General features: G+C 32.5%; 10 protein-coding genes and 1 pseudogene across 11 annotated transcripts, besides 5 other annotated features; 8 read left to right on the forward strand and 3 right to left on the reverse strand.

Moving 5' to 3' along the window:
- Positions 1–3,652: part of a mobile genetic element that runs on past the window's edge.
- On the forward strand, positions 361–2,043 carry TVAGG3_0862980 (annotated as a pseudogene). Its single transcript has one exon. A coding segment is annotated over exon 1 (1,683 nt).
- On the reverse strand, positions 2,577–2,897 carry TVAGG3_0862990 (uncharacterized protein; the record flags this gene model as incomplete). Its single annotated transcript, XM_051249756.1, has 1 exon — positions 2,577–2,897. The coding sequence occupies one exon, from the start codon at positions 2,895–2,897 to the stop codon at positions 2,577–2,579; it is 321 nt and encodes a 106-aa protein (XP_051085231.1).
- Positions 3,653–4,528: 876 nt separating the features above from the next.
- On the reverse strand, positions 4,529–4,984 carry TVAGG3_0863000 (uncharacterized protein; the record flags this gene model as incomplete). The annotated part of the gene is made up of 1 exon (XM_051249757.1): positions 4,529–4,984. The coding sequence occupies one exon, from the start codon at positions 4,982–4,984 to the stop codon at positions 4,529–4,531; it is 456 nt and encodes a 151-aa protein (XP_051085232.1).
- Positions 4,985–9,207: 4,223 nt separating this feature from the next.
- Positions 9,208–9,837: a mobile genetic element.
- Positions 9,838–10,539: 702 nt separating this feature from the next.
- On the forward strand, positions 10,540–11,538 carry TVAGG3_0863020 (eukaryotic translation initiation factor 3 subunit G family; the record flags this gene model as incomplete). The annotated part of the gene is made up of 1 exon (XM_001299621.1): positions 10,550–11,299. The coding sequence occupies one exon, from the start codon at positions 10,550–10,552 to the stop codon at positions 11,297–11,299; it is 750 nt and encodes a 249-aa protein (XP_001299622.1).
- Positions 11,539–12,493: 955 nt separating this feature from the next.
- On the forward strand, positions 12,494–15,196 carry TVAGG3_0863030 (uncharacterized protein; the record flags this gene model as incomplete). The annotated part of the gene is made up of 1 exon (XM_001299622.2): positions 12,494–15,178. One exon carries the CDS (start codon positions 12,494–12,496, stop codon positions 15,176–15,178), a length of 2,685 nt encoding a protein of 894 aa, XP_001299623.1.
- Positions 15,197–15,372: 176 nt separating this feature from the next.
- Positions 15,373–16,248: a mobile genetic element.
- Positions 16,249–16,661: 413 nt separating this feature from the next.
- On the forward strand, positions 16,662–17,091 carry TVAGG3_0863050 (protein of unknown function, DUF4106 family; the record flags this gene model as incomplete). Its single annotated transcript, XM_051249758.1, has 1 exon — positions 16,662–17,091. A coding segment is annotated over one exon (430 nt), but the record flags the coding sequence as incomplete, so codon positions are not given.
- Positions 17,092–17,144: 53 nt separating this feature from the next.
- Positions 17,145–18,209, forward strand: TVAGG3_0863060 (protein of unknown function, DUF4106 family; the record flags this gene model as incomplete). The annotated part of the gene is made up of 1 exon (XM_051249759.1): positions 17,145–18,209. One exon carries the CDS (start codon positions 17,145–17,147, stop codon positions 18,207–18,209), a length of 1,065 nt encoding a protein of 354 aa, XP_051085234.1.
- A 767-nt stretch (positions 18,210–18,976) lies between these two features.
- Positions 18,977–26,292: part of a mobile genetic element that runs on past the window's edge.
- TVAGG3_0863080 (protein of unknown function, DUF4106 family) lies at positions 20,045–20,864 on the forward strand (the record flags this gene model as incomplete). Its single annotated transcript, XM_051249760.1, has 1 exon — positions 20,045–20,864. A coding segment is annotated over one exon (820 nt), but the record flags the coding sequence as incomplete, so codon positions are not given.
- TVAGG3_0863090 (protein of unknown function, DUF4106 family) lies at positions 21,239–21,649 on the forward strand (the record flags this gene model as incomplete). The annotated part of the gene is made up of 1 exon (XM_051249761.1): positions 21,239–21,649. The coding sequence occupies one exon, from the start codon at positions 21,239–21,241 to the stop codon at positions 21,647–21,649; it is 411 nt and encodes a 136-aa protein (XP_051085236.1).
- TVAGG3_0863100 (protein of unknown function, DUF4108 family) lies at positions 24,700–25,089 on the forward strand (the record flags this gene model as incomplete). The annotated part of the gene is made up of 1 exon (XM_051249762.1): positions 24,700–25,089. One exon carries the CDS (start codon positions 24,700–24,702, stop codon positions 25,087–25,089), a length of 390 nt encoding a protein of 129 aa, XP_051085237.1.
- On the reverse strand, positions 25,136–25,555 carry TVAGG3_0863110 (uncharacterized protein; the record flags this gene model as incomplete). The annotated part of the gene is made up of 1 exon (XM_051249763.1): positions 25,136–25,555. A coding segment is annotated over one exon (420 nt), but the record flags the coding sequence as incomplete, so codon positions are not given.
- Positions 25,941–26,292: part of a mobile genetic element that runs on past the window's edge.

Here is a 26,292-nt window from a genome sequence, read left to right on the forward strand (position 1 = left end):
GTTAGAAAAGATATTTTATCAAAACTTTCGGATAAAGATGTTATCGTTAAAACCGCTTCAGGAGGTCTTCACATTTATTGTAACACTAATTTCTTCTATTCAGTTTCGAACAGAATGATTAAATGCTATTCCTGCAATGATTATGATATTGACATAATGACTTCTATGGATGATTCAAAGCGTTCTTTAGTAGTTATGGCTGATTCAAGAGTTCGCAAGAATGCAACAGAACCAATCAATACATACTCATTCATTCGTGGAAGTTACGACTCGACCATAACCAGAACAGTGAATGATATATTAAATGATTTGAATATTAAGGTAAGAGTTGAACAGAAGAACGAAGAAATAAAGACTATCATGAATGAAAACAAAGATGTAAACATTGACGATAAACTTGCCCAGAGCATAGTTGATGGCATCAGTGATTTTGAAGTACATAATGACGGTGGAAACATGAATTTAGAAAAAGAAGTTACATTATTCACACTGTTTCAAGCTAAATTCGTTACCTAATCATTTAATTAATGAAGCCTACGATAACGTTTATAACTTCTGCAGCTTAACTGAAAATGCAAAAAGTAATTTTGAAAAAGCACGTAGTAGATATGCACATTTAATGACTTCTCCATTTGTTTTAGTGAAGATTCTAAAACTATATCAAAAAGAATATTATGATGAATACGTTTTACCTTTATTACGTAAGCCAAAAATAACATTTGATATAAAAACTTGATGATTCATTCTTGATAACAGATATTAGACGCAAGGCTGAAAATCATCAGTATAAAAACAGTTCTGAAGTAATTGAGGATTTATCACGTGTAATCCGTTTTGTAGATTGTGGAAATAAATATTTCATTCAAAAGGACTATAATATCCACGACAAAATGAATCAAATATCATTCGTTCTTCAATCAGCCATGAAAGAGTCACTTAAAATGATTAAATTATTTAAAGAAGAAGGTAAAACAATAACAGCATGGGATGTACTACTAAATCAATTATCCTCATTAACCGTTAAGGGTGTTTGCTTTAAATCTGATTCTCCAGATGTTTTCTCAACGTTTCAGGGTTATAAATACAACGTTCTCGAAAAACCAGATTACTCAAAAATTGAATGTTTATGAATTTCATTAAAGAAGCCATATGTGATAATAACGATGAAGTGTATAAATACCTTCTCGGCTGGATTGCATCAATGATTCAACATCCTGGAATCAAGAATGAAACAGCAATTATTTTGAAAGGACTTCAGGGAACAGGTTAAAAACAGATTTACAGACATTATTTCTGAACTTCTCGCCGGTTATTCATGTAAAAACATTACTGAAATAAGTGAGCTAACGGGTAATTTCAATTCAGTAGTTGAGAATAAAATGTTTCTTGTACTTAATGAACTCAAGAATGTGGTGAAGACAGACTCGCAAACTTCAACGCTTTGAAATCAATTATTACGGATAATCAAATAAGAATTAATGAAAAGAATCAACCCAGAAGAACTGCTCAGAATGTTGCCAATTTCATTTTGGTAACTAAACGTCTACCCTGTCAAAATTGAAGTTGGAGACAGAAGATACGTAGTTTTAAGAGTTAATGGTAAATTTAAGGGTCAATTTGATTACTTCAAGTATTTAATGGATTCATGCACAAAGGAATTTTATGATAACCTTTTAACATATTTCCTCAATTATGACCTTTCATCATTTAATGTACGAATCATACCGATGACTGAAGCCAAACAAGATTTAATAGAATTATCAACAAATCCTTTAGATGAATGGATAAATACACATTATGATGAATTGTGTGCAGGTATGACGTGTAAAAATGCTCTATTCTGCAAACCATCAGACATGAAAGACAAAAATTTCAAATGAGCATTAAGGATAAATGTGATAGGAAACAGAGAAGAATAGATGTAAACAAACATGGTGTTATGTTTTGAAAGAAGAAATGAAAGGATTATATAAACAGGTTGAACCAAACGATAATGAGGATTCATTTACTGACGATGAAATACCTGTAAATGAAGCTTTATAAAGTATGATTTGAATTTATTTTTGCATTAATCCTGCTGTGATGTCTAAATGTCATGTTGTCAGTAATTTCAAGAGAAGTTAATTAACCCGGTGACACATGGTGACGTAGTGACACCTTCAGTTATTCAAAAATAATTCATAAATGCCTTCCTCCTTTCGTACCTGTTGTCTAAATGTCATATTGTCAGTAATTTTAAGAGAAGTTAATTAACCCGGTGACACATGGTGACGTAGTGACACCTTCAGTTATTCAAAAATAAATTTTCTTATCATTCAAATTAACTAAAGATGAACTTAATAAAATGATGATAAAATAACTGATAACAAAATTTTATTTTTATATAAATGGATACCCCACAAGCTCAAAATTTACCACGAATCATAACAAGGGAGGAAATGATAAAAATGATGCAAGAACAAATTAAAAACAACAAACCACGAAAACCGAGAAGATGCGGTTATGCAGTAATGATGGAAAGAAGAACCCAGAAGGGTTCGGCGTCTCGAAGAGACGTTGTCGAAGAGGAATAAAAATTAAATTTGGATAGAGTTTAAAAATTCATCTTTATTAAATTCATCTCTTCCAATCAATTTATTTATTCTATTAAATTCTTTTATTTTTGCTTCACTCAGTTTAAGGATTGAACGGTAAGTTTCTAATTTTTCGATTATTTCTTTCCTCTCTTTATCGTTTTCAATTACTTTAGTTTTATGGGCATCAGCCCCACCGCATTGCGGCTTCTTTTTGTAATAGCATATTTTTGATTTAATTCTGTTTAGTTTCTTTTTATATTCATCGTCTGGACTCTGAATCTTAATTGAATCAGGACTCTTGGCTGCTTTGTTGTCACTCATTTTCTTACGAAATAAAAAAATTAAATATTATTTAAATATAATGGAGTAATAAAATAAATCGGAATTTCTATTAATTTATTGTTAACCTCAACTAATGCATTGCGTTAATATATCTAACAAATTCAGCTATTGTATCAAATCTTCGTCTTCTTTTGTCATTGATTTATTAGTTTTTCCATAATCGAGATGAATCAAAACTTTATCCCCTTGTTTAAAATTCATGAGCCCGAATTAATTTGTTCACGTTTAACATCATTTAACCTTTCCATTTGCTTTCTAATATATTCCCATTCTTTTGAAATATCATTTTTCATTTCCACTGGTTTCATGTTTATAGTTCTATGCCATGTATTATTGTAATAATATACTAACTGCTGTATGATGGAGTCATGATTTCCATCCCAGTATATCTGACCGTTAACTCCTAACGCATCTCTAAGAGTTCTCATTACCGCATCAACTATTTTATTATGAAACGTATATGGAGAGGATGAAAAGTAAAAATTAATTTGTGGGAAATAATGAGCCATAGTTGCCTGAAATCCTTTATCACCATCACCCCTTATATTATCTACACTTTCATGATCTAGTAAGTATTGAATAGCTCTTCTTGTTTCCTGTTCTGTTTTCCCTTTCACTGGAATGCAATATAAATATCTAGTGTTAATGTTAATGGCAAATAAATAAGTAAGGTTTCCTTTTGAATATTCCAGATGATCGATTTCGTATGAATATGGATATGGTGCAAATGAAGGGCGACTAAATTTTTCCTTTAACGGTTGAATTTTCGGGTCAATTGGTTTATTTAATATCTTGAAATCCTTTTTAAAATCTTTTTGCTTCTTTAATGTTTGAAATGGATATAATAAAGTGAATGATGAAGGATTAACTGAAGGAGGAGGTACTGTCGTTGGAGGTTTTGGTGTTGCAAGTGGTTTAATTTTATCTGCTTTGATTTTGGATGATGAAGTTTTGGATTTCATTCCTCCCTTCATTAATTCTGGATGTATTCTATTCATTTGTTTTAAATATGCTGTATATAAAGGTTTGATATACTTTCCCGCTTCGAGTTTATGTTGAAGGATGAATTCCAAAAGTTGATCTTCATTTAAAAGTCGGGATGAATATGGTTTAACTAATGAATCATAAATTAAAGCTTGTGCATCATTTATGATCTGAAGGACTTGGGTGTTTTGCACCTTTAGCTGTTGAACATTTGCTACTTTCTCTTTTGGTGTTGTTTTCGGCTTTTTCTTCTTTTGTTTTTGTTCCTTTGGCTTTTGCGGCTCAGGATTATATAATTTATATAATTCATCAATATCTTCTTCTGTTAATACTTTATTTTTGAAATCTTTCAACTGTTTAAGTTGTGATTTAGTTTTTCCCTTTGTATATTCATTATTTTTAATTTTGTCTTTAATTTTAGAAATTATTTTATCATGATATTTCAAAATTTCATTTTTATAATACGAATAATAATAATCCATATCATCACCCGTTATATTTTTATTATGTTTTTGGAGATATGATTTTAATTCATAATAATTAAGAAAATTTTGATTAAGTACTAAATCATCAATTAAATTTTCTAAATCTGCGTTATCCATTTATATAAAAATAAAATAAATGTTTTAAGGGTGCCCACCTCTTTGAATCATAGTATCAAAACCATTATTTACATATTGAATCGCATCATTAACGGTTCCTCCTTCTAAAACGGTATCAAATGGTGGAGTCCAGATTTCCTGATGATGATCATAAAATCCAGCAAAATTAACCGTATTATTAGGTAAAATATGAATCTCGGCGGTATATCTTCTATCTAAATTTGGATGCCTTATATGTATACCATTACTACCCGGATAAAATCTCAAACCTTGATTTTGTTGACGCATCAAATTATTGAAATTTCTTTCTTCAGGGGTGAATGTTCTTCTCCGTTGACGTTGTGGTGGTGGTGGTCGTTGTTGCGGCTGTTGATGCTGTGGTGGGATTTGAAAAATTCTTTGTGGTTGATTATTTGGAATCTGAAAGTTAAAACCATTTGGTATAAATCGATTTGGTTCCTTTTGTCTCTTCTGTGGCATTTTATTAAAAATAAAATTTTAAATTGTATTAAATAAATGGCATACAACATCCATTTTCACAACATACAGCCTTAGTGTGTGCTCCTGTTAATGCAGTCTTACCGATTGTTAAGCGAGTCATTGACCCGTTTTTAAGTTGTAAATTAATATCCTGACCATCAAATATCACTTTATCATTTATTATATCCAAATAATTTTTAGGTGTTAATTGTTTATTTTGTCGTAAACTAACACCTTTCATTTTTTGTGCAATCTTTTTAAAATCACTTCCATCAATTGAACCGTTGAATGAAGTATAACATTTAGGACATAACGCCACCATGTTATCACCTTGTTTCTCAATTGCTAAACCCAATAACTTCTTCTCATGTGCTTTTTCTTCAGCTTTATTCTTTAATTTAGGTTTAAATTTCTCATCAAAACAGAAGAAATCAAAAGGTGCGAATTTGAAAATGTTTTTATCATAAAATTTTTTATCGGTTACAATCGCCTGAAATGCTTGAGTGTTAGGAAGACTTGGATCGCCAGCAATAGCCCAATAAGATGAATCAGTATCACCTTCAATGAAATGAAAACGATTAACATCCATGCATTTATACATAAAATCATAAATGAAAACTAAATACCAGTATTTTGCGTTATCTAAAGTAAAAAATGCCTCTTGTAAACATGTATCACATCTATAAAATCTATCTTTGAGCATCACTTGATACGTATCCTCTCCTATTTCTCTTATGTTTTTAAACTTATTTGACATACATGCAACGCGTGCCTTCTGTGCATTCATTATTTTAGTCTTTGCGTAATTTTGTGTATTCATTGCATCGTAACCATATGATCCATTAAGCGAAATCTTGCAAAATAAACTTTTTCCTTTATTTCCTTCTAATTCAGCCTTTTGTCTTTCATTCATAAATTCGTTCGCAAATTCATTAAAACAAGTGTTTTTAGTAAATGTTAAAATTGATTGAATATCATCGATGATAAAATGAAATCTGTCTATTAGATACCAAAGATAATAAGAAGAAAATGGTTGATATTGGTTGCGTGTTGATGCTAACTGAGTTAATTTCCTCTGTTTCTGGTCAACTGGTAGATTGTTTGATTTCATGTAATTATACATAAAACTGCCAATTGTTTTTTCATCTGTGATAATATCTAAGTTTCTTATTATCGGTAAAAAGTTTATGTAATCATTAATGTATTTTTCATCAATGTGACCCTTTACTTCAGCCACGAATAAAGTATTTTTCTTCTTAATTATTCCCAGTGCTTTTGCTTTCTTTGTTGCTGTATCACAAATGATAAACATTCAATCTTCCCGGCATATACATTTTATGGTCAGTATATTGAATGAAATCATGAGGATTAGATGAAAATGATGAAGGATATAATGAATTAAAATCAACACCAACGAAATGAGTCATGATGTTGGAAGTGTCCTCATTTGATACAGTTTTAGTTTCTGGATTATATGAAAGTTTATTAATATGCGTGATTCCTTTAAGATTTACTCTATGTTGAACATTTGATAAACCACCAGTAATTCCATTACGGAGAATGTGATAAGCTTCAACTGAATCTAAAGTCATTGGTAAATTATTTTTTAATGCATAATTTCTTAAATTTATTCTTAAACGTTGAACATCTTCATCTTTATTTGATTTTACGACATTGCAATAACAACACATTAACTGACAATTTTCTTTAGTATGTGGTTTTTCATTATCGATTCTATCCAATGTTGGTTTATTAGCATATGTAAACGCTTTACTACACATTTTGCATTTAGATGAAAGGATTAAATCGTGATAGTATTGAAAATCATCCATTGAAAAATTATTTTTAGTATCTCTTTCTGCTTTTTCATCTTGTTTCTTATATGATTCAATTTTATATTTCCAATACTTTTTCGTTAATTCAAAACTTGATTCTATCTCTTCCTCGGGATATTTTTCATTAGGATTAAAGTCTTTATATGCTAAAGCGTAACGAATCATTGAAGCATTCGATGATAAAGAAAGATTATGAAGCATATCAATTTTATAAACAAATGTTTCTTCAATAATTTTATCGATTGTGTCAATCATAATTTCAACATCTTTATTGCAACAATGAATAAAATATTCTAATCTATTCTTAAAATTTTTAGCATCATTGAGATATATTTGATAATCACTATCTGATATAGTTTCTTGAGTTAATGCTGAATAAAATGAATCTTTCGTGAATGGTTCCTCTTTATATAATTCTTCTTCGTAATTCTCCCATGTGATGAATTGATAAGGGAAAAAGGATTTAACACGTGATTTATTGTTTCCGAAATCTTGAGTGAATTGGTCTAATGTCCCACCCGCTATATAATTTCTGATGTCAATAAATCTCAATTCATATGGAACGTTTGTTTTCTTTACAATGATTTGCTTAAATTGTGAAGATGAACCCAGCATTGATTTTATTTTCCATTTTGCAGTGTTTAAATCACGAAGAATTAATTTTAAATCAAACTTTCCCGAATTAAAACCTATGATATTCACTTTATTGAATTCCTCATCTAGAAGTTCTTTAAATGCTTCCTTCTGTTTTTCATTTAATGTATGGGACAAAGTCCCCGCCGTTTGCGACTTCAATAATTCATTGTATTGACTCATATTTGATTTAGCAACTAATGAACAGGTTGAAAATAAAAACTCAATCCAATCAGAAATAAAAGAATCACTCGAAGTTAAGCAAAAATTCCTCGTATATGTTTTATCATTTAATTTAACTGTTGATGATACCATGAATGGTTTTAAGTAAGCGTTCAAAGTTGCACACTCAGAAAGTTGTAATTCTTCTTTAGTCTCTAATGTTTCGAAGTCAAAAGTAATATAATATCTTGTCGGTTGATAATATTCCTGCAAATTATGAGCTAATAACCACTGATATATCTTCTGTTTTGTAATATGTGGTGCATATGGTTGCTGGGTCTTTTGCAATTGAACGTCTTGAATTAATCTTCCATTATTTTCTTTACATTTCTCACAATGCTTTAAAAATCTTCTTTGGTTTTTCCTTTCTGGATCATCACGGATAGAATAAACTTCTTCTTTACAATATGGACAAACTTTATAGCCGGTGAGTGCTTCAACGTCTGTTATTCTGTCAGCGTGAAGTTTTCCACATGGACTCTGTGTTAATAAAATATTTACTGTTTCAAATTCTGGATCTATCATTATTGATTCCACTAATGGAAAGTCTACCTTATTTATGTCCACGTCTTCTGGTTGAGGATCACAATAATAGAAATCAATATTAACATTTAACATTCTCGCTAATCTCTCACTTTCTGATGAAATGTCAAACCCTTCATATGCATCTATTGCTTCATTTAAATAGCTTCTACGAGTTTTAGGATTAACACCATCAGGAATGTTATAGAAGCGTTTAAATAACCTTCTACCTTCTGCTCTAATTTGATTATCATTCATTTTAGCTGTTCCGTTTTTGTTCATTTATGTAAGAATAAAAAATTAAAAAATAAATAAAAATAAAGTTTATTTTTTAAAGCCCATAAAATGAATTAAGAACACATAAATTTTTATCATCTGCGACGTGACGAATACATTTTAATTTACTCAAGAATGCGTACCCTGATACATTAAATCTAATTCCTGTCTTATTTAATTTCACAACTTTGAAAAGGAATGTATGAATAGCTATAAAATGATGAGAAGATGTTTTATGGGTTGCTTCCATTTTTTCTGAAATAAATGAATAAATATAATGTTTATAAGTTTTCATATCTTTTATGTTCTTAATAACGAATGGTATAGACCTTTCAACTTCGTCTTCCTTCGGTGCTGTTCTTTCATATGAAACATTATTAGTATCTTCAACAATGAAACTGCAATCACATAAAATTTTATATGTTCCAATGGTTTCATTTGATATTTTATCTAATAAATCAAAAACTTTATCAACACCTGTGCATTTATTTAAATAATAATTTGTGTAAATATCATAATCTTCTTTCTTAATCGTATTAGTTGCATATATCACGTTTTTAAGAGCTTTTTTGAATTTTTCGGAATCTAAAGGTGGTGAAAGTAGGATACAGGGGTATTCTTCATTATCAATAAATTGTAACTTATGTTTACGAATAAATTTAGTACCTTCTTCTGAAAGTGTTTCGTCTATTTCACCATCTAATAAATTTTGTGTTGATTCTGAGACATAATTTTTATATCTTTCTTCATGAGATTTCTGTACTTCTGATTCTGAAGCTGGGATATTCATTAAACCCTCTACTTCATTTTCATTATATTTTTCAACTTCTCTTAATTCCTTAATTTTTTCATCTATTTCATCTCTTATTTTTTCAGTCTTTCAATTTCATTGTATTCATCATCTTTAATCCGTTCTTCATAATATTCAGGGAAAACATCAGGTTCTTTAGGTTTTTCTTCTTCAGATGTGGGATATAAGAAATTTATAACATCATCTTTATTCATTTTTCCATCATAATCTAAATCATTTAATAACTCGGCAAATTTTTGACAATTTCTTAAATAATATTTATTAACTTCATAACCTACCTCCTCTAATATATCCTTTATTTCCTCGTTTGTGAATCCTAATTTTTTAACGTTGTTAGTTTTGACGCTCATTTCATACAAAATAAAAAAATAAAATAATAAACATAACTAAGTTTTAATTTTTCGTAAGAAGTTTATTTTTAAAAATTTTTTTTATTTTTTATTTCATTATGGTAGTGAATCTTTTATTCATGAAAATAATTATTTCTAATTTCTTTTACTCTCTCGTATATACTAGATTTAAAGAATTCAGAACATTTCCCATAATCTCCTAAATGTTTTCTTATCTTATTGGTTTTCCATTCATTATATGAAACTGTATAAACTTTATCTTTATCTTTGCATCTTTCATCACTTCCAATATATTTATATTTCAATTTTGATTTATTGGTTTCATATTCATTAACGTTTAATAATTCACAGTCTTCCTTTTTAAATAAATGTTTTATGTATTCAGGATTAACAATTCTATAATATTGCTTCCCTTTAAATCTTTGAATATAAACAGGAACACCATCCTCTAAAATTCGATAATCTATTTTATCTGGTTTTACTTGTTGGGTCATTTATGTAAGAATAAAAAAATAAATTATTTTAAAAATAACTTTAATTTTTTAATGGTTTATAAATAAATATATTTTTATTTTTTATTTCATTATGTATGGGCTGAGTGTAAATGTCTTACAATTTTGAAAATTTTTTAAATCTTGATTTATTCAAAAACGTAAGAATAAAAACCGTAAGAATCATACATTTTTTACTTCATATGTTAAAAAAAATGATACAAAATCGCTCGATATTGTATGAATTCTTACGTTTACAAAAAAAGTCACAAAACCCATCATATCCTACTACTATTTTTTCACAAAAAAAATTTTTTATGATGATGTCATTTACTTTGATCTGATTATAAAATCTATAGATTTTCGGTTTATGTCGGAAATAATTTTTGAGAGGCATTTTTCAGCAATCAAAAAACGTGACACAAATGACTGATCCATATCCCCAAGCCGAGGGCGCCCCAGAACCAGCTAAGCCTAACATCGATGTTTTCGTCACAGGATTCGGCATGGATGGCAGAGAAGAAGACGTCAGGAAGATTTTCGAAGAATTTGGTCCGATTGAACAAATTACAATTCGCAAAAAACCAATGAACCCACAAGCACCTCCATATGCTTTTATCAAGTTTGTAGAATTGAAAGATGCCGAAGCATCATTAGTCAAGAACAACACACACTATGGATCAAATGTTCTTAAAGTTGAATTTGCCAAACGCGACAGAGGATACTCAAAAGAAGAAGCACTTCCACCACCACGCAGACAGAGATATCAGGATCGCAACCACGGCTTCGATCGTGATCGCGAACGCAGATACGACGACCGCAGCAGATACAACGAACGCCCACGATACGACAATCAAAGGTATGATGACAGAGACCGCGACAGATACAGCGAACGTGACAGATATGATGATCGTGAAAGATACAGCGAAAGAGAAAGATACGACGATCGCGACAGGTATGCTTCACGTCCAAGGTATGACGATCGCGATAGAGGATTGCCAAGAAGCAAATACGATGAGCCTCGCCGTGATTACGAAGACAGATCTCCAGTTCAAAGCCGCCGCTACGATATGATACCACCACCATCACCACCTTACGAATCATACGATGACAGAAGAAGATCAGACCCGTATTACGATCGCCGTGACTATGGAGAACGTCGTGAAAAATATTGAAAATTCAAATGAAAATCATTAACAAAAATCTTTAATATTAGTTTTTATTCAAACCAATAAATTGAGATATACAACAAACAGCATCAAGATTCTATCAAAAAGTCAATAAAAATTCAATGATCTTATAATACGGATCAAATTTCAATCAAATACAAATATGAGCTCAAAGGAATATCAACAACTTTGCAAATCATATTGTTTTTCATTCACAACAATCCAAACACAAAATTCAATTTTTTTATGTTTTTATTTTCCATTTTTTCGTTTATATGATATATAGATTGTAATACACTGTTTGAAAATATTATATTACACTTCTTTTTTTATAAAAAGAAGATATTTTATATTAATTTTGTTTATATGTTAATAAATATTAGTTGTTCTTATCATAAATTTTCTAAACTGTTTGTGTTAAGTGTTTTGTATCATTCAAACAATCTTTTAAACAAATTATTTAACAAATTTAATTTCGAAACTGCTTCTTAAACCAGATCTAATCTAATGTTTATGCTTTTCATGTATCATCAAACTAATGCCATGAAGTTTACTAAATGTTATAATTTTTTATTGAGCAAATTCCAATTGTAAAGATAAAAATAACGAAAATAATTGTTCGTTCCCGGGTGGAGTCATCAGATATGTTGTTCTTATTACAATGCCATTATATAATCGTTTCTCCATTATTAAAAATATTTTTTTTGTTTTTGAGCTATCCAATGACAAATTTTTTCACAATTCTGAATTAAGTTATCAGGGGTGTGTACACGTTATAATATTTAAAAATAAAAAAATACTTTTGATAATATAAACGTTACTCAATTCAATTATTGAGAACGTTTTCAATTTCTTAATTTTTTTCATCTTCCAATTAAGACCATAACGCGCCGAAACTTTAACAATTTTCGCGCGAATGATCTCATATCAGAAACCCAATCCTTGAAAAGTGTGCGTAGTGTTCCTAATCCAGTCATTATTATACCAAAGATTGGAAATTTCAAAGAAACTGCAAGTGTAGCAACAAGAAATTATCGAGCAACTAAGCCAATCCCAACAAAAGTATACAAGGACAATGATGATAATGACGATAATGTCTTAATTGAGAAAAGTTTATTCGATAAACACCTTGATAGATATAGCTTTCAAACCTCTCGATCTGCAGCATGTGGAATACCATATACCCTCCAAGAAAAGCCAATGTCTCAGGAGGAATTAAAGATGAGTGTAAATAAATTCGTCCGCGGATTTGTTTTAGATCAAACACAGGATGTCCAAGCTTTAATTATACAGCGTGCCTATAGAATGTACAGACAAAAAATGCATTATAAGCGTTTCATCCAACTTATTCTCAAAAATAAGAAAAGAATGAAACAACTCTTTTTCACAGGCTGGAAACTTGCATTAGATAACGAACCTGCAAAGCAACGCAAAGTCTACAAGGAAGCACTTCCTATATTAAGACTTCATCCATGGGTTCAAAGGACAAGAACACTTTCTCCATATCCAGTCTTCTATCTGACAGGCCAAATATACATTTTCAGGCCATTCACACCCGAACAAATATACGCATTCGTACATTTGATGTACAGCTACTCAAAACATCGATGTCTTCGTCTCTGGCACATTACAGCTTCAGGAAGAGTCAAACATCGTATGTCTTTGAGCTTTATTCGTTTTTCAACGAAGAAAGCTGCAGCATTTGGAGTTGTTTACAGAGCATTTCTTCTCTGGTATCGGTTCATCAAATGGAATGCAATTTATTCACAGCAAACAATTGATACAAAAATGTTTATAAATGTTCCATGCAATGATGTACTTCCTAGATGGGATGTAATCCAAGAAAGCTACAACAGCAAGATCAGACTTCAACAAAGAGCCAAGTCTGCCTTCTTATTGGCTCTAAAAAAGAAAACTTTGCGAGCATTATATAATAAATCTCTTGCAAATGCAGCAAATCAGCAAGTAATATACAATGCTGATGTATTCTATCAACAAAACCTCCTTAAAACTGGTCACAGAGCTTGGCTCAAGTATATCGAAGAAAAACAGAGAGATAGACAGATGGCAGCGAAAGCATTCAACGCTTGGTACGAAATAGCGTACGACAAAGCTCATGAAAAGACAAGAATTCAGTTTTTCCACGATCGAGAAATCAAATTTTTCTCTCATCGAATTCTCAACCGCTGGATTCACATTTCAGGTGCCGCAAAGCTCAAAGATGAACTTATCGTCACAAGAATCCAAGAAAAGCCGAGAATCGCGATGAGAATTATTTTTCCGCTTATGAAGTTAGACATTCTTGCTTTCAACATCCGCTGCTTTGAGCAGTGGATAAAATACACTCGCCGCAGAAGATTGTGGAGGAGATTCGTAATGTGGTCAAATGAACAAAAAGAACTCTCAGAAAAGAACTCAAAGATAATTGCAGCGCTCAAGAAAGTTGCAAACATGCACAAGATTGGCGCTCTCTCATCATCTGACTCGATTTTACCTTACAGAATTGGAATTTGTCCTGAATTAACTTTTTCTGCCATTAATTCAATTCAAAACGAGATAATCGAGATGGACGAGAATCACGAAGCTGCTGTAGCTCTCCCAGCGAAGACAAACTTTGATTTGAACGCATTTCTCAGAACAGTCATCATTTTGGTTGACGAGAAGAAAGATTTTGCAATCTCCTACAAGAAGGTCCCTCCCAAAGAAGTTTTCGAGAGATTCAGAACTCACCAAGAACTCAGAGATGCAATTTCTTCTAATTCTTTGATTTTGAAAGAAAATGTAAAGCAAAAACTGACACGTGATCGGGCAATTATCACTGCAATCAAATGCCATGAAAATGCGATTGAATTGCATAAAATGGAACCAGATTTTAACATTTCCAAAGAGCCAATTTATGATTTAGTTCCAATGAATTTGAAATTGAACGAAAATCCACTGAAAATATATCCAGAATACAAAGTTTCGTTCAACCAGTTGATTAGACAGATGGAAATGGCTCCACCCCGTTTGATTTCAACGTTTAAGACAGAAATGAAATCTGCTTTCACGAATTTCGACAAACACATGCGATCACCAACGAAGATCAACAATCTTAATGGCGGAAAATCACAGAATACGCTTGCTGGAATCTTTGGAGGCTTCGTTAATTCAATGGTTGCGACAAAGAACGCAATTAACCATGAAATTAAGAATAACCGCATCCAATCATCGCTCACAAAGCATAACATCGTTAAACAAGGTTCATTTAAAGGTCCTAACGGTGAAATTCCTCATTGTTTGTTCAATTACGAAAGAATTTGCTCATTTGCGAAGAATTACAAGATGAATGAGTTGTTTATATCAACATCAAAGTTCATCAACTCATTGTGTGCTGTCACAGTTCCTCCTTTCAAAGATTTGTCGTTGCCAAATATGACATTAACAGAAAAGAGGAGATATTTGAGGAACAAGCAATTGTTTATTGATGAAACTGAGTTTCCTGAAGCAGCTGATGTGGCATTGGTCCTCTACAAATCACTTTTGACAACAAAATTATCAAAATATCTTGAAAAGCATCCATTCCCTGAAGATATTTATCAAGACGATATCTCTCTTCTTGATGCAAGGTATAAACTATGGGCCGCTCTTATAAAGAAGTATCAAAGATTCGAAGTTCCACAAATCGGACTCCCTGAAGGCCAAATCCACTTGAAATCAATGATGAGTGGTATTGGATCTTTCATCGGGACAATGGGAAAGCCAACAAATGGATCAATGCTCTCATTCAATCTCGAAAAGAAAGAAGATTTGACAAGCACCGATGGATACATTGGCATTTTAATACTCCCTCTTGTGTTCACTGTTGATAATGTTTTTACATTTGTTGATGAAGAATGTAATTAATTATTTTGTTTATTATTATTTTCATTTTATATTATAAAGTATTTATGCGTAATTTGAAAAATATAGTACATTTTTGTATTTATTTCTCATCAAAATAAAATTGATAACTTTTCATAAATTCTATCTCCTTTTCATCCATCCCGTGAAATTTGAAGGAAACATATTATAAATTGAATCGAAAACTTGTTCTTGTAGGGGCGGCGACAAATTTGCCCAGCCAGTAAAGTATTCAATTTTTTTGCATTTTTTTTAAAGCTTCTTAACTTAAATCATGGAATGTCTCAAAGACAAAAGTAGCATACAGCATGTAAAGCTAAAGAAAGATAATCATAATTAATACCTTAATTTTTAATATTACGCATTTTTAGGTGCAAAATTTAAAAACATTCTAATACAATAGAGCAGTTTCCAAAAGTAGCATACAGCATGTAAAGCTAAAGAAAGATAATCATAATTAATACCTTAATTTTTAATATTACGCATTTTTAGGTGCAAAATTTAAAAACATTCTAATACAATAGAGCAGTTTCCAAAAGTAGCATACAGCATGCAAAGCTAAAGAAAGATAATCATAATTAATACCTTAATTTTTAATATTACGCATTTTTAGGTGCAAAATTTAAAAACATTCTAATACAATAGAGCAGTTTCCAAAAGTAGCATACAGCATGTAAAGCTAAAGAAAGGTAATCATAATTAATACCTTTAAAGTTTAAAATCTTGATTTTTTTTAAAATCAAATATTTATAACTTTAATACATACAGCTTAAACCTTATACTTGTTTTCTCTTGTGAGAAAGCAATCTTACAAAGCTAACAATCCTAAAAAATAAAGAATTAAAATTTAATAATTTAATCTAACAAAATTTCTCTCTTTATCCTTTTGCACTCTTTATATGCAACTCAAATCCATCATATAATATTCCTATAATACTCTTGCCTCAAACAATGACGAACAAACTGCTATTCTCATTTAATTACAGACCAAATCTATTCAAATTTCTGAATTTTTAATTTTCATTTCAATTTCAAATGGAATTAGAAGAAGAAACTATCTTTACTGTTATGGAAGGCAAGGCAAGTGGGGCTTCCAGGCGCGTTGCGCCCTCTAGCCCCGAAGATGTTTAGTATAAATGAAGTTTATATTCGGAGGGCTTCCAGGCGCGTTGCGCCCTCTAGCCCATAAGAAATTTTGCCCAAGACCCAAGAGGAGGACCGAACCCCAGCCGACCAGCCGGTGACTTTTTTGTAGAGCACTCAAAATAGTATAACTTTGTCCGGACAAGTAAGGGTCTATCGTCACTACAGGAAAAGTTACAGGCGTTCCAAGGAAGTATACTTTGAGAAGCCTTTTTCCCCTTATAGAATGAGATAGGACGGTTATTTTACAAAACTAACAACACTTTGACCGAGTAGTTTTTTGTGCTGAACAAAAAGTGTCATATAAACATCTGTCAAAAACCGCTTTTTAACTTCACTTAAAATGCCACGTAAGCTACGTAAGAATATACGTAAGAGGAAGGGAGCATTGAAACATCCAATAGTAAAACTGACACCACAACAACAGTTGCAACAACAAATGATGAATGACCCCACTATGTTGCAACAAATGTCAAGCAACCCTATGCTTTTAAACCGAGTTATTGGTGCACAGAGTGGAGGTTTAAGAGCGGCACTTTTAGCGAAAATGGCAGGCTATGGTGGAGCTGCAGACGGAACAGCTTATAACCCTCAAAGTCAAATGAATTTGAGTTCACTCAAAAATCAAATAACAGATGTCAAAAAGTCAAACATAGACATACAGAAACAAATAAGTGAAAACGAAAAGAAACTAGAATATGACAGACACACAAAGAAACTCAATGAGTTAAACGTAGAGAAAAAGAAGAAAGAAGAACAACTGAAAGAACTAAGTACAGAGGAATATGCGAAAAAAGTGTCAGAAAAAGCAGCAGAAGTAGCAAAAATGGAACAAGATGTTATAAATTTGAAAAACCATACTACTCAATATAAAGTACTGAAAGATGAAGAGATAAAACAAAAAGCCATGAAGACATATATGGATAGCGATGAGTATAAAAAAGAAGTTGAAGCAAATGTAAAGGCAGAAAAACTTTTACAGTTGCAAAACCAAACCGTACAGTATGAAAACTTAGCACAAGAAAGTAAAAATAACGACGCAGCCATGCAAAAGGCAATGAAAAGCGCAGATATTATAAAAGCTAATAATGACTGGTTAGATGCCCAAGCCAACGCTAAAGCAGCCCAACTTATAGGGTCAATAAGGACAAAAATACAAGCGGATGAAGACAGTTCAAATGAAGCTTTAATGAATGCTGACTTTAAGAATGCCTTCGAAGCTCTTCATAGTAAGGTGAAACTAGTGAACGACTTCTCATCTGGAAAGAAACTGAAGTCTGAAGGTTTCGACATAGAGTTAAGAGAAGTAGCACAAAATATGACGAAAATAACAGATGCAGCAACGAGACAGGCAGTTCAAAGTGCCTATGACGCCGTTAGAGCAACTGTTGTGGAAAGTCAAGAAAAAGAGTTACAACAGACCAAAACAGACCTAGTAAATGCTTTCTTAAGAACGAAAAGTCAGGTAGGACATTATGCTGCAGATGGAACATATGTGCCAGCTGGTGGAACTTATATACCACCAAACCCTCCAAGAGAAGCACCTGCACCAGGACTACCTAAAACATTTACATCGTCACATGGACACAGACACAGGCATGCACCACAACAACAACCAACAGTTCAAAATCCAGCACCACAACAACAACCAAAACCAACAGTTCAAAATCCAGCACAGCAACCAACAGTTCAAAACCCTGCACAGCAACAACAACCACAAACAGAGCAAAACCCTGCACAACAACCAACAGTTCAAAACCCTGCACAGCAACCACAAACAGAGCAAAGACACAAAAGAAGTAGAGAAAAAGGAAACCAAGAATTCTTAAAAATGCTTAAGGAAGATTATGGTTACCCAGATACTCTTGACTTTAGTGACAAATATAAATAAGCTATTAGAAAGTTCAAGGAAGGAAATACTGACCCGAACCTATTTAGCTTTATGGTTCAGCACCAAATGGGATATAATTTCAAACCTGGAAAATACAAGCTCGCTAAGGGATATGATTTAATAGCATATCATCCAAATGACATGAATGAATTTACTCCGAGATATTTGATGTCAGAGCTAAATGATAATTCAACTCTCTTCATGAAACGCGTAAAAAATAGAGACGGAACGAAAGAAGAAAGGTTTATGAGTCCGGATGACTTAGATAGGGAACTTGTTAAAACGGTCTCGGAATATATGAAATGCCAGCAGATGAGGTACAAGAAACTCCACAGGAAGAAGTTCAGATACAACCAGACATGGAAGAAATAGTTCAGCAACAACAGCTAGAAGAGCCTGAAGGAAACGAACAAGTCCCTCCTTTGGAAACTAACTTCACAGAACTAGATGAAGATTTGGAACAGCCGAAAAATCTTGACCCTCAACAAGAGTATGAGGTGAATATGGAATCTTTCCAAGAGTCTAAGAAAAATTCGGCTGACATAGTAGAAGGATATCGAAAAATGTTCACCGACATACAAAAGACTCCAACATCAGATGAAAATATTCAGCATAGAATGGAAGTACTGAAAGAAAATGTACGCAAATACAATAATCCTTTTTACTTACGACCATATAACGTTCAATCTTTGGCTGAACTCGGTGAAAATAAAAGGTTAAATTTCAACAAAACATATAGAATTGAAACATTGTTTAAAGTTCATTCAGAACTTAACCAATATGGAAACAAACCTACTTTTGTTTCTGCAGACTATGGAACTACAATGAAATGGGGTCATAAAGCTAATCCGGATAGGTGGTTCATAAACTTACAACCTCAATTCCAAGAAGTTGTAGACGCAATGGAAGTGAATGGTGAACCAGATATAGCTGGTATTTTCAGCGCGGCTTTAATGCCATTGAAAGATATGAAAGATGCAGATATTTTGGACCAGTATGAAATGAACATGGCTGATGGAAATATAACACCTGACGTTCTAGAACATTTATCTCAAAGAACTACACAGAACCATAGAGATGGTATATTTGGTGAAGAGTTTAGAAAGAGAGTTAGGGAGAGAGAAGGAAGAGAACCTATTGTACATGACCTTGCAAACGAAAGTTTGCAAAATGTCATAAAAACTTACTTTGCAGACAATGAACCGAGAAGGGATGAATATTTAAGAAAACTCAAATGGACAGTACCAAATGAAATGTTAGTATTGAAAAACATGTTCCTTGACAAAATAAACCAACTACAGAAATAAATGACGCAAGACTGAAACATTGGGTAAAAGCTTTCCCATTCACAAAAGATATTATTGGTAACATGGAAAGAAAACCAGAATGGCTACAAAAACATATATTTGGAAACGAGCTTATTCCATATGGACAAGCTCTGTTTGAAGAGCTTGAACCGGAAACTCAGGAAAGAGTCATGCAAACAATACGCGAAGACTCAAATACAAACTATGACAAAATCTTTCTAGGATATAGGTTACCTGAGATGGGCGACCAGAGCCCAAAGGCAAAAAGGACATGGGAAATTTACAACATACTAGGTGAACATGAGGCAAAGATGCAACGACTTGAAGCAGAGGGCAAGTTACCAAAAGCGACACCAAAGAAGAAGAGTAGAACAAAGTGAAAGTAGTGAAGAAGTAACTTCATCTAGTGAAAGTAGTGGCAATGAAGGAAAAAGAAGAGTTAAAAACTCAGTCAGGAAGAAAGTAAAGCTTGGTCCGAAACAATTATGATATATAAATCCAACTATTCTATATTTTTACCCATATGAAATGTACGCCGCTCAGAATATAACGCCAACAGTTTTGGATGCCATGAACGGAAATGTTTCCGAATGGTATAACGAATGCGACAATGCCATTAGAAGGTCAGAAATAGTTCCTGGAACTTACGAATATACAACTGCTGTTTCTTATGGAAACGTAGGTGAGTTTGGAGAAGGTTCTTCAACAACAGTAGATATTGCTTGCGACAGGTTTCATATTATTTCTATTGACAACTCATTCTTATACGTGGAACAAGACATTGAAATAAAACCTTCTGCCAAGTTGTCTGACAAGAAAGGTTGCAATGGAATTTTCTATGTCGGATACCAATATGCTCCAGAAGTTTTCATGGGATATAAGATATATTCTAACTCTGACTTAGTTCAAACAGTAACATGGGCAAACTATGAATGGTTCGCTTTGAGAAACTCAGTACAACCACAAGCTAGAGAACAAACAGACCAGTATGCAACTATTGAGAAAATAAGAAGACTTGACCCTAACGTTCCAGGAGTTTATGTTAACCTTTCTGGACAAACTGCAGCAGCAGTAACCAAAGTAAAACTGAAACTTAGAGTTCCTTTGTCATCTTTCCTCATCTTCAGGTTTTTAAGATACTTGCCAAACTGGGCAGGAAAAATTTCTATCGAACTTACTCCAAGCAAAAATAACTTAGTCATTGCACCAACACAAGACCCATTCAGCATTACTGTAGCTGGAACTGGTGGAGCCAAGTTCTGTGACTTTTGCAAAGACAAAGTTGACTTAGACTTTGGTTTCTCAAACCTCAACACTGAAGTAAACTATTATTTCAATGCTGCTGGAGATGCTTGGGACCCAGTTAAGTTCACATGCGAAAAATTTGAATGCAAGAGAATAGAAAGCAGACTTGCAGTCTATATGTTGGACCCAGATATTTCAAATGCTTTAGCTGCCAAATATATTGCAGTTCCACTTATGTTCCCTATACACCAAATATCTGTCAAAGACTTTGCAGGTGAAGTTGGAAACCAAAGTGCTGACCCAGGTGCAAGAACAGATATTGCTTTAACAACTGCAATGAAACATGCAGATACTATGTTTGTACTGTTCAGACGAACTATAAATGACTATTCTTGTTTCTACAACCCTGGTATTAAATATCATATAAACATAGATGGCAAATATTATCCAAGAGAAGAATATTCTACAGTTGAGGATATGAGGTCATACAACTTGACATTAGATGCTATGAACTTTAACAACAACTTCACAACAACCATTAACCCTGAAATGCAAAGTTCTATTATGCCATATGTGAAAGTATGGACTCATACAGGAGGTCAAAAAACTCAATATACAAATGGAGACCGTTCAAACTTTTGGCTTGGCATTCCATTTGCTGACTCAGAAGACTTTATGGGTGGTATTTCAACTGTTGGTACAGTTCAAATACAATATACTGGTGACAGAGACGGTCCAGATGAATTGAAAGCAAAGAAGTTTACAAAACCAATAGCACTTTTCACGGAAGATGCTCTTTTGAAGATTCGTTCGATGAAACCTGCTGGGACTCCTCAGATTGGCATAACGACAGCTTCCATCGAGCAGATTTTGGCAGCAGGTCAGTAAGTTGTTCTTGAACTGACTTCTCTCCGTCAAATATTGACAGTACGCCAGTTTTGACATAATATTGTATTATAAACTTTCCTTTAGAAATATCTGTAAGTTTTGTTGTTATATTTTTGTCAACGTCAAGAACTTTCACCATCTCGGTTATACCAACTTTCTTTGCTTTATGAAAATATTTAGGTTCAGCAAAGACTGCTATTCTATAACATTTACCATTGTTTGTATAAAGAACTATTCTGTCAATGTATTTGTATTGTTTGTGAGTATAAACCTTGTTTTGCTTCAATTCGAAGAGATATCCGAATACGTCCATCTTTTTATTCTAAGTAAAATGTCATTTCCGAAAAATAGAAGCGTAAGTGTTTCAAAAGGTTTAATGGCGGTGGCAGATGTGAAGTTAAATTCACCAACTCAAACAAACAGTCAAAGTGTTATTGTCAATGTCAAAGACAGAGATGTTGAAGTGGGGAAACCATACGAAGACGAAGATGGTATATACAATTGTTCCTGTAAAAGAACCAACATATCCTGAAGTTAGCAGAGACTTAAGTTCTGTTGCAGATATTCGAAACGACTACCAACAACTGAAAGACAAACTTCAAACTCAGGAGAAGATTTGTCAAGCTTTAAGTATAATGTTAAACTTGGTCGAACACAACCCTGTAAAAGTGAACTCATATGTCATTGCACCTCATGAAGTTTTGAAAGAACTATTGAAACTTTTGACAGAGGCAGACGATATAAACATCAAAGAAATAGAACCCGACATTAGTTGCTGTGGTGTTTCATATAATGCCATTGACAAGATATACGTTATGAAAGGAGGTGAAACGTTGAACTTAAAGTATAGTTTCCCAGACGTTATAAAATATTTGACGACCACAACATTTCATTAAAGTTTATTTGCTAAGTAAATGGCAGAAGACATAATGGTTTATACTATTACGACTAAAAACCCTGAGTCATATAATTCTATAACAACAAACTTACAAAGTCCTCAAGGACGATATTGTAAACTAACCTTAAACACAATGACGACTAAAGCCTGTTTTGCTCTTTTGACACCAGAAGACTTTATTGTTGTGAATGGTAAAAATACTCCTTTGAAGATACTTACTCAGATATACCACCAACAGGTTTTGTTGACTTATTTAATACTTTTAAGTACGGGTGTCACATGTGCTGCAACTAGAGCAGGTTTCATTATGTTTGGATGTCCCGACTGAGTTTACTATAAACGATATGAGCTATAATACAAAACTTATTTCTGGTTTTTACTACCAAACAGTTTCCTATAACAGGAAAAGGTGTCATACAAGGAATGTCTATTCCATTGACATTAAGCACACCAATCTTATATATTGTTTCAAACTTAGGTTCAAAGTGTTATTCGAATGTCGACAGAAACTATTATGACCAAAAGATACTTATGCGTATAAACAATACTTTCTCTGCTGGTTTGCCTATTGTTCATTTCGAATGCAGAATTTTCAACCTTAGTGAACTCAAACACTTTGGCAAGTATAACGTTGACATTAGTTGACGCAAAACTTTGTTCCTGTAAAACTTTTATGTCCTATGTATTTGTCAATGACGGCAGAAAGTTTCGAATTGGAAGATGCAACTTGGTGAAAGTATTGTATTACAAGAACAACTTCAACAACAAATAGCTCAAGAACAAACAAATGCAACAAATGGAACAACAAAGTCAAGAATAAAAAATATTATTTTTTTTTATTTTTATAAAAATGTACAGAATAGATGTTTCAGATTTTTATGACTTCCAAGCATTCAGAAATATGTGTCCATTTAGAGACTATAACAAAGCAGTCGAGAATTTGAAACGTTTAGTCATTTATGTTGACTCTGCCCAGAATGTTATGTCATGAAAAGAATGGGATGGTTGTCTTTAACAAACCAAGAGCAACAATAGTTTCAGAACAAGAATGTAGACAGAAACTTAAGAAAATAAAAGTCGTACAAGTTGGAATGAAGATGTTAGATGCTTGGGATATCTTATTGTCAAAGTTAGAAGATTTTTCAGTTCGAGGTATAAAGTTTTATACACCTTCTCCAAACTTCTATTCTATCTTCACTGGATATAAATATGAACAAGTAGAATGGAAAGAAAATATTATAGAAGCTTGGTTAGACCATGTCAAAGAAATTATATGCAATGGAAACGAAAAGGTTTATGAGTATATCTTATGTGGTTTGCAAACATCTTACAACATCCAAGTGCTAAAAATAAAACTGCTCTCATTATAATTGGAAAACAAGGAACTGGTAAGAATACTTTCTTTACAGATATCTTATGCAAACTGTTAGAGGGCTATTCGAACCCGAATATGACAAACTTAGAAAACATCTGCGGTAAATTAACTCTTCTATTGAGAATATGAAACTTATAGTTTGCAATGAACTTCAAAGTATAGATACAACAAAAGTTTTGAACTCAGATGCTTTGAAGAGTCTTATAACAGACAAAGTTGGAGTTGTTGAAAGAAAATATAAAGACCAAAGAGTTTGTGAAAAATGTTGCAAATTCATTATGGTTTCAAACAATGCTGTTCCGATGAAGTTAGAAAGTTCTGACAGAAGATATGTAGTTGTCAGAACGTCAGAAGCTCATATGCAAGATACAGAATATTTTGACGACTTAGCAGAAACTTTGACATCTGACTTTTACAACAACTTGTTCTCATATTTTATGACATTAGATATTTCAAAGTTCAATCCAAGACAAATTCCACATACCGAAGAGAGACAAACATTGTTAGAAGCAAACAAGAGTGTATATGAACTGTTCATAGATGAAACTGACTTTGAGTGTTTAGATGAAAGGTCATTGTACGATTCGTATAAACAATATTGTCAAGAATATGGTTATATGACAGCGTCTAAACGAACATTCTTGGCAAATGTCAAAAGTCTTTTAGATGTTCAGAATGGTGTATATACAAAGAAAATTTTTTCTGAGTAAATTTAAAACAAAAATATTTTTTTATCCGATAGAAAAGATGGCAAAATTCATCTCAGTAAATAAGTACATGTCAGGACTTAAAGAAGAACTAGACCCATTCACATATTTGAATGTTTACTTCTACCATTTTGAAAAGTCTTCATTCAGCAAAGTTTGGAACATCGAACCAGTTAAGTTTGCTATTGTGACTAAAAATGGTGCGAAATTTGAAGACTTAGACATAGAAGGTTTGTTAACAGTCAAAGAAAGTTTTGACAGAAGGTTCTCAAACCTTAAAGAAGGCAAAGCATACAAACTTGTTATACCTTATGAACCAAAGAAGACAGACGACTATGAATATTATGAGTCTAAAGTTGTAGAAGTTCAAGGTAAATTGGGTAAAAAGATTTTAGAGTCTAAGCCAGTGTTTACTCCTAAAGAGGAAGAGAACATTGACATTGACCCAGAAATGTTCTAAAAATAAAATTTTATTTTTACATGTCAAATTTCTTCTTCGGTGGAATTGGCTCTGGTTCTTTCTTCTCTTCTACTTTTTTCTCTTTCTTTTCTTTCTTCTTCTTCTCTGGTGGAGATATGTCAAATTTCTCAGAACCATATCTATGTAAAAGTTCTTTGTCCTTTAATAGCTCATCTATTCTGTTTTCTATTTCATCTTCAAGAACAGCGCATGTGTCTTCTTTGCATTCTAAGAACTTTTGTTGGACTTCATCTTTCCAATCGGTGTCATCTCTGTCAACAAGTCTGTCATTGACAAATTTTAAGACTTCTCTGCTTAATGTTTTATGGTTCTTGTCATATTCCCAGAAACAGAACTTTAGAACAAATTCACCTTTCTTGTTTACACTATGTAAGATTTTATGGTCGACAGATGTTTTGCTGTCAAAAAGTTTGTCTCGAATATAGATAGCGAAATCGCTAGACATTTTCTAAAAGATAAAAATTTTAATTTTTCTAAAAATATGTTAGAAAAAAAGTTTGCTGACATTGACAAGAAATTTGAGAATGTTTTAAACAAGAACAAGAGGAAGTTAGAAAATGCTCAGATAAAGCCTATACATGACAGTTAGTATGGCTAAGTCGTGTACTGAGGCACTGCGCGCCTCCGTACACCACTTAACCTTAAATATTTACAAAACCAGTAACGTATATTTTACAACACAAACGACAACACTAACTTAACATTAAATATTTACAAAGCCGCCAACCACTTCACTTCACTAACGTTTTCACTAACGACTTCATTAATGTAAAAATAAACGTTCTCACTTACAAAAGTATTGCAACTCCTCCCATTGCTGTGCTTCACATAGTTAGTATCCCTAAGTTGTGTACGGCGGCACTGCGTTCCACCTTACCCAATACTTGTGAATTTGACACTTTACAAAACCGTTAACGTATATTTTACAACATGAACGCAAAAACTAATTTAACCTTAAATATTTACAAAGCCGCCAACCACTTCACTAACGAACTCACTAATGTAAAAAATAAACGTTCTCACTATCGTTCTCACTAACGACTTCACTAATGTTCTCATAAATTTTCCTCAATATCTTCATCATCAGTGTTAACCCTATTGTAGTCATACTTGAAGCCATAAACTTTCTCTAACTTCTTAACGTACAATTTACATAACTTACCTTCGTCATCGTATGGTTTA

The sequence above is a fragment of the Trichomonas vaginalis genome, chromosome VI, assembly GCF_026262505.1.
Source record: "Trichomonas vaginalis G3 chromosome VI, whole genome shotgun sequence".
Lineage (NCBI taxonomy): Eukaryota > Parabasalia > Trichomonadida > Trichomonadidae > Trichomonas > Trichomonas vaginalis.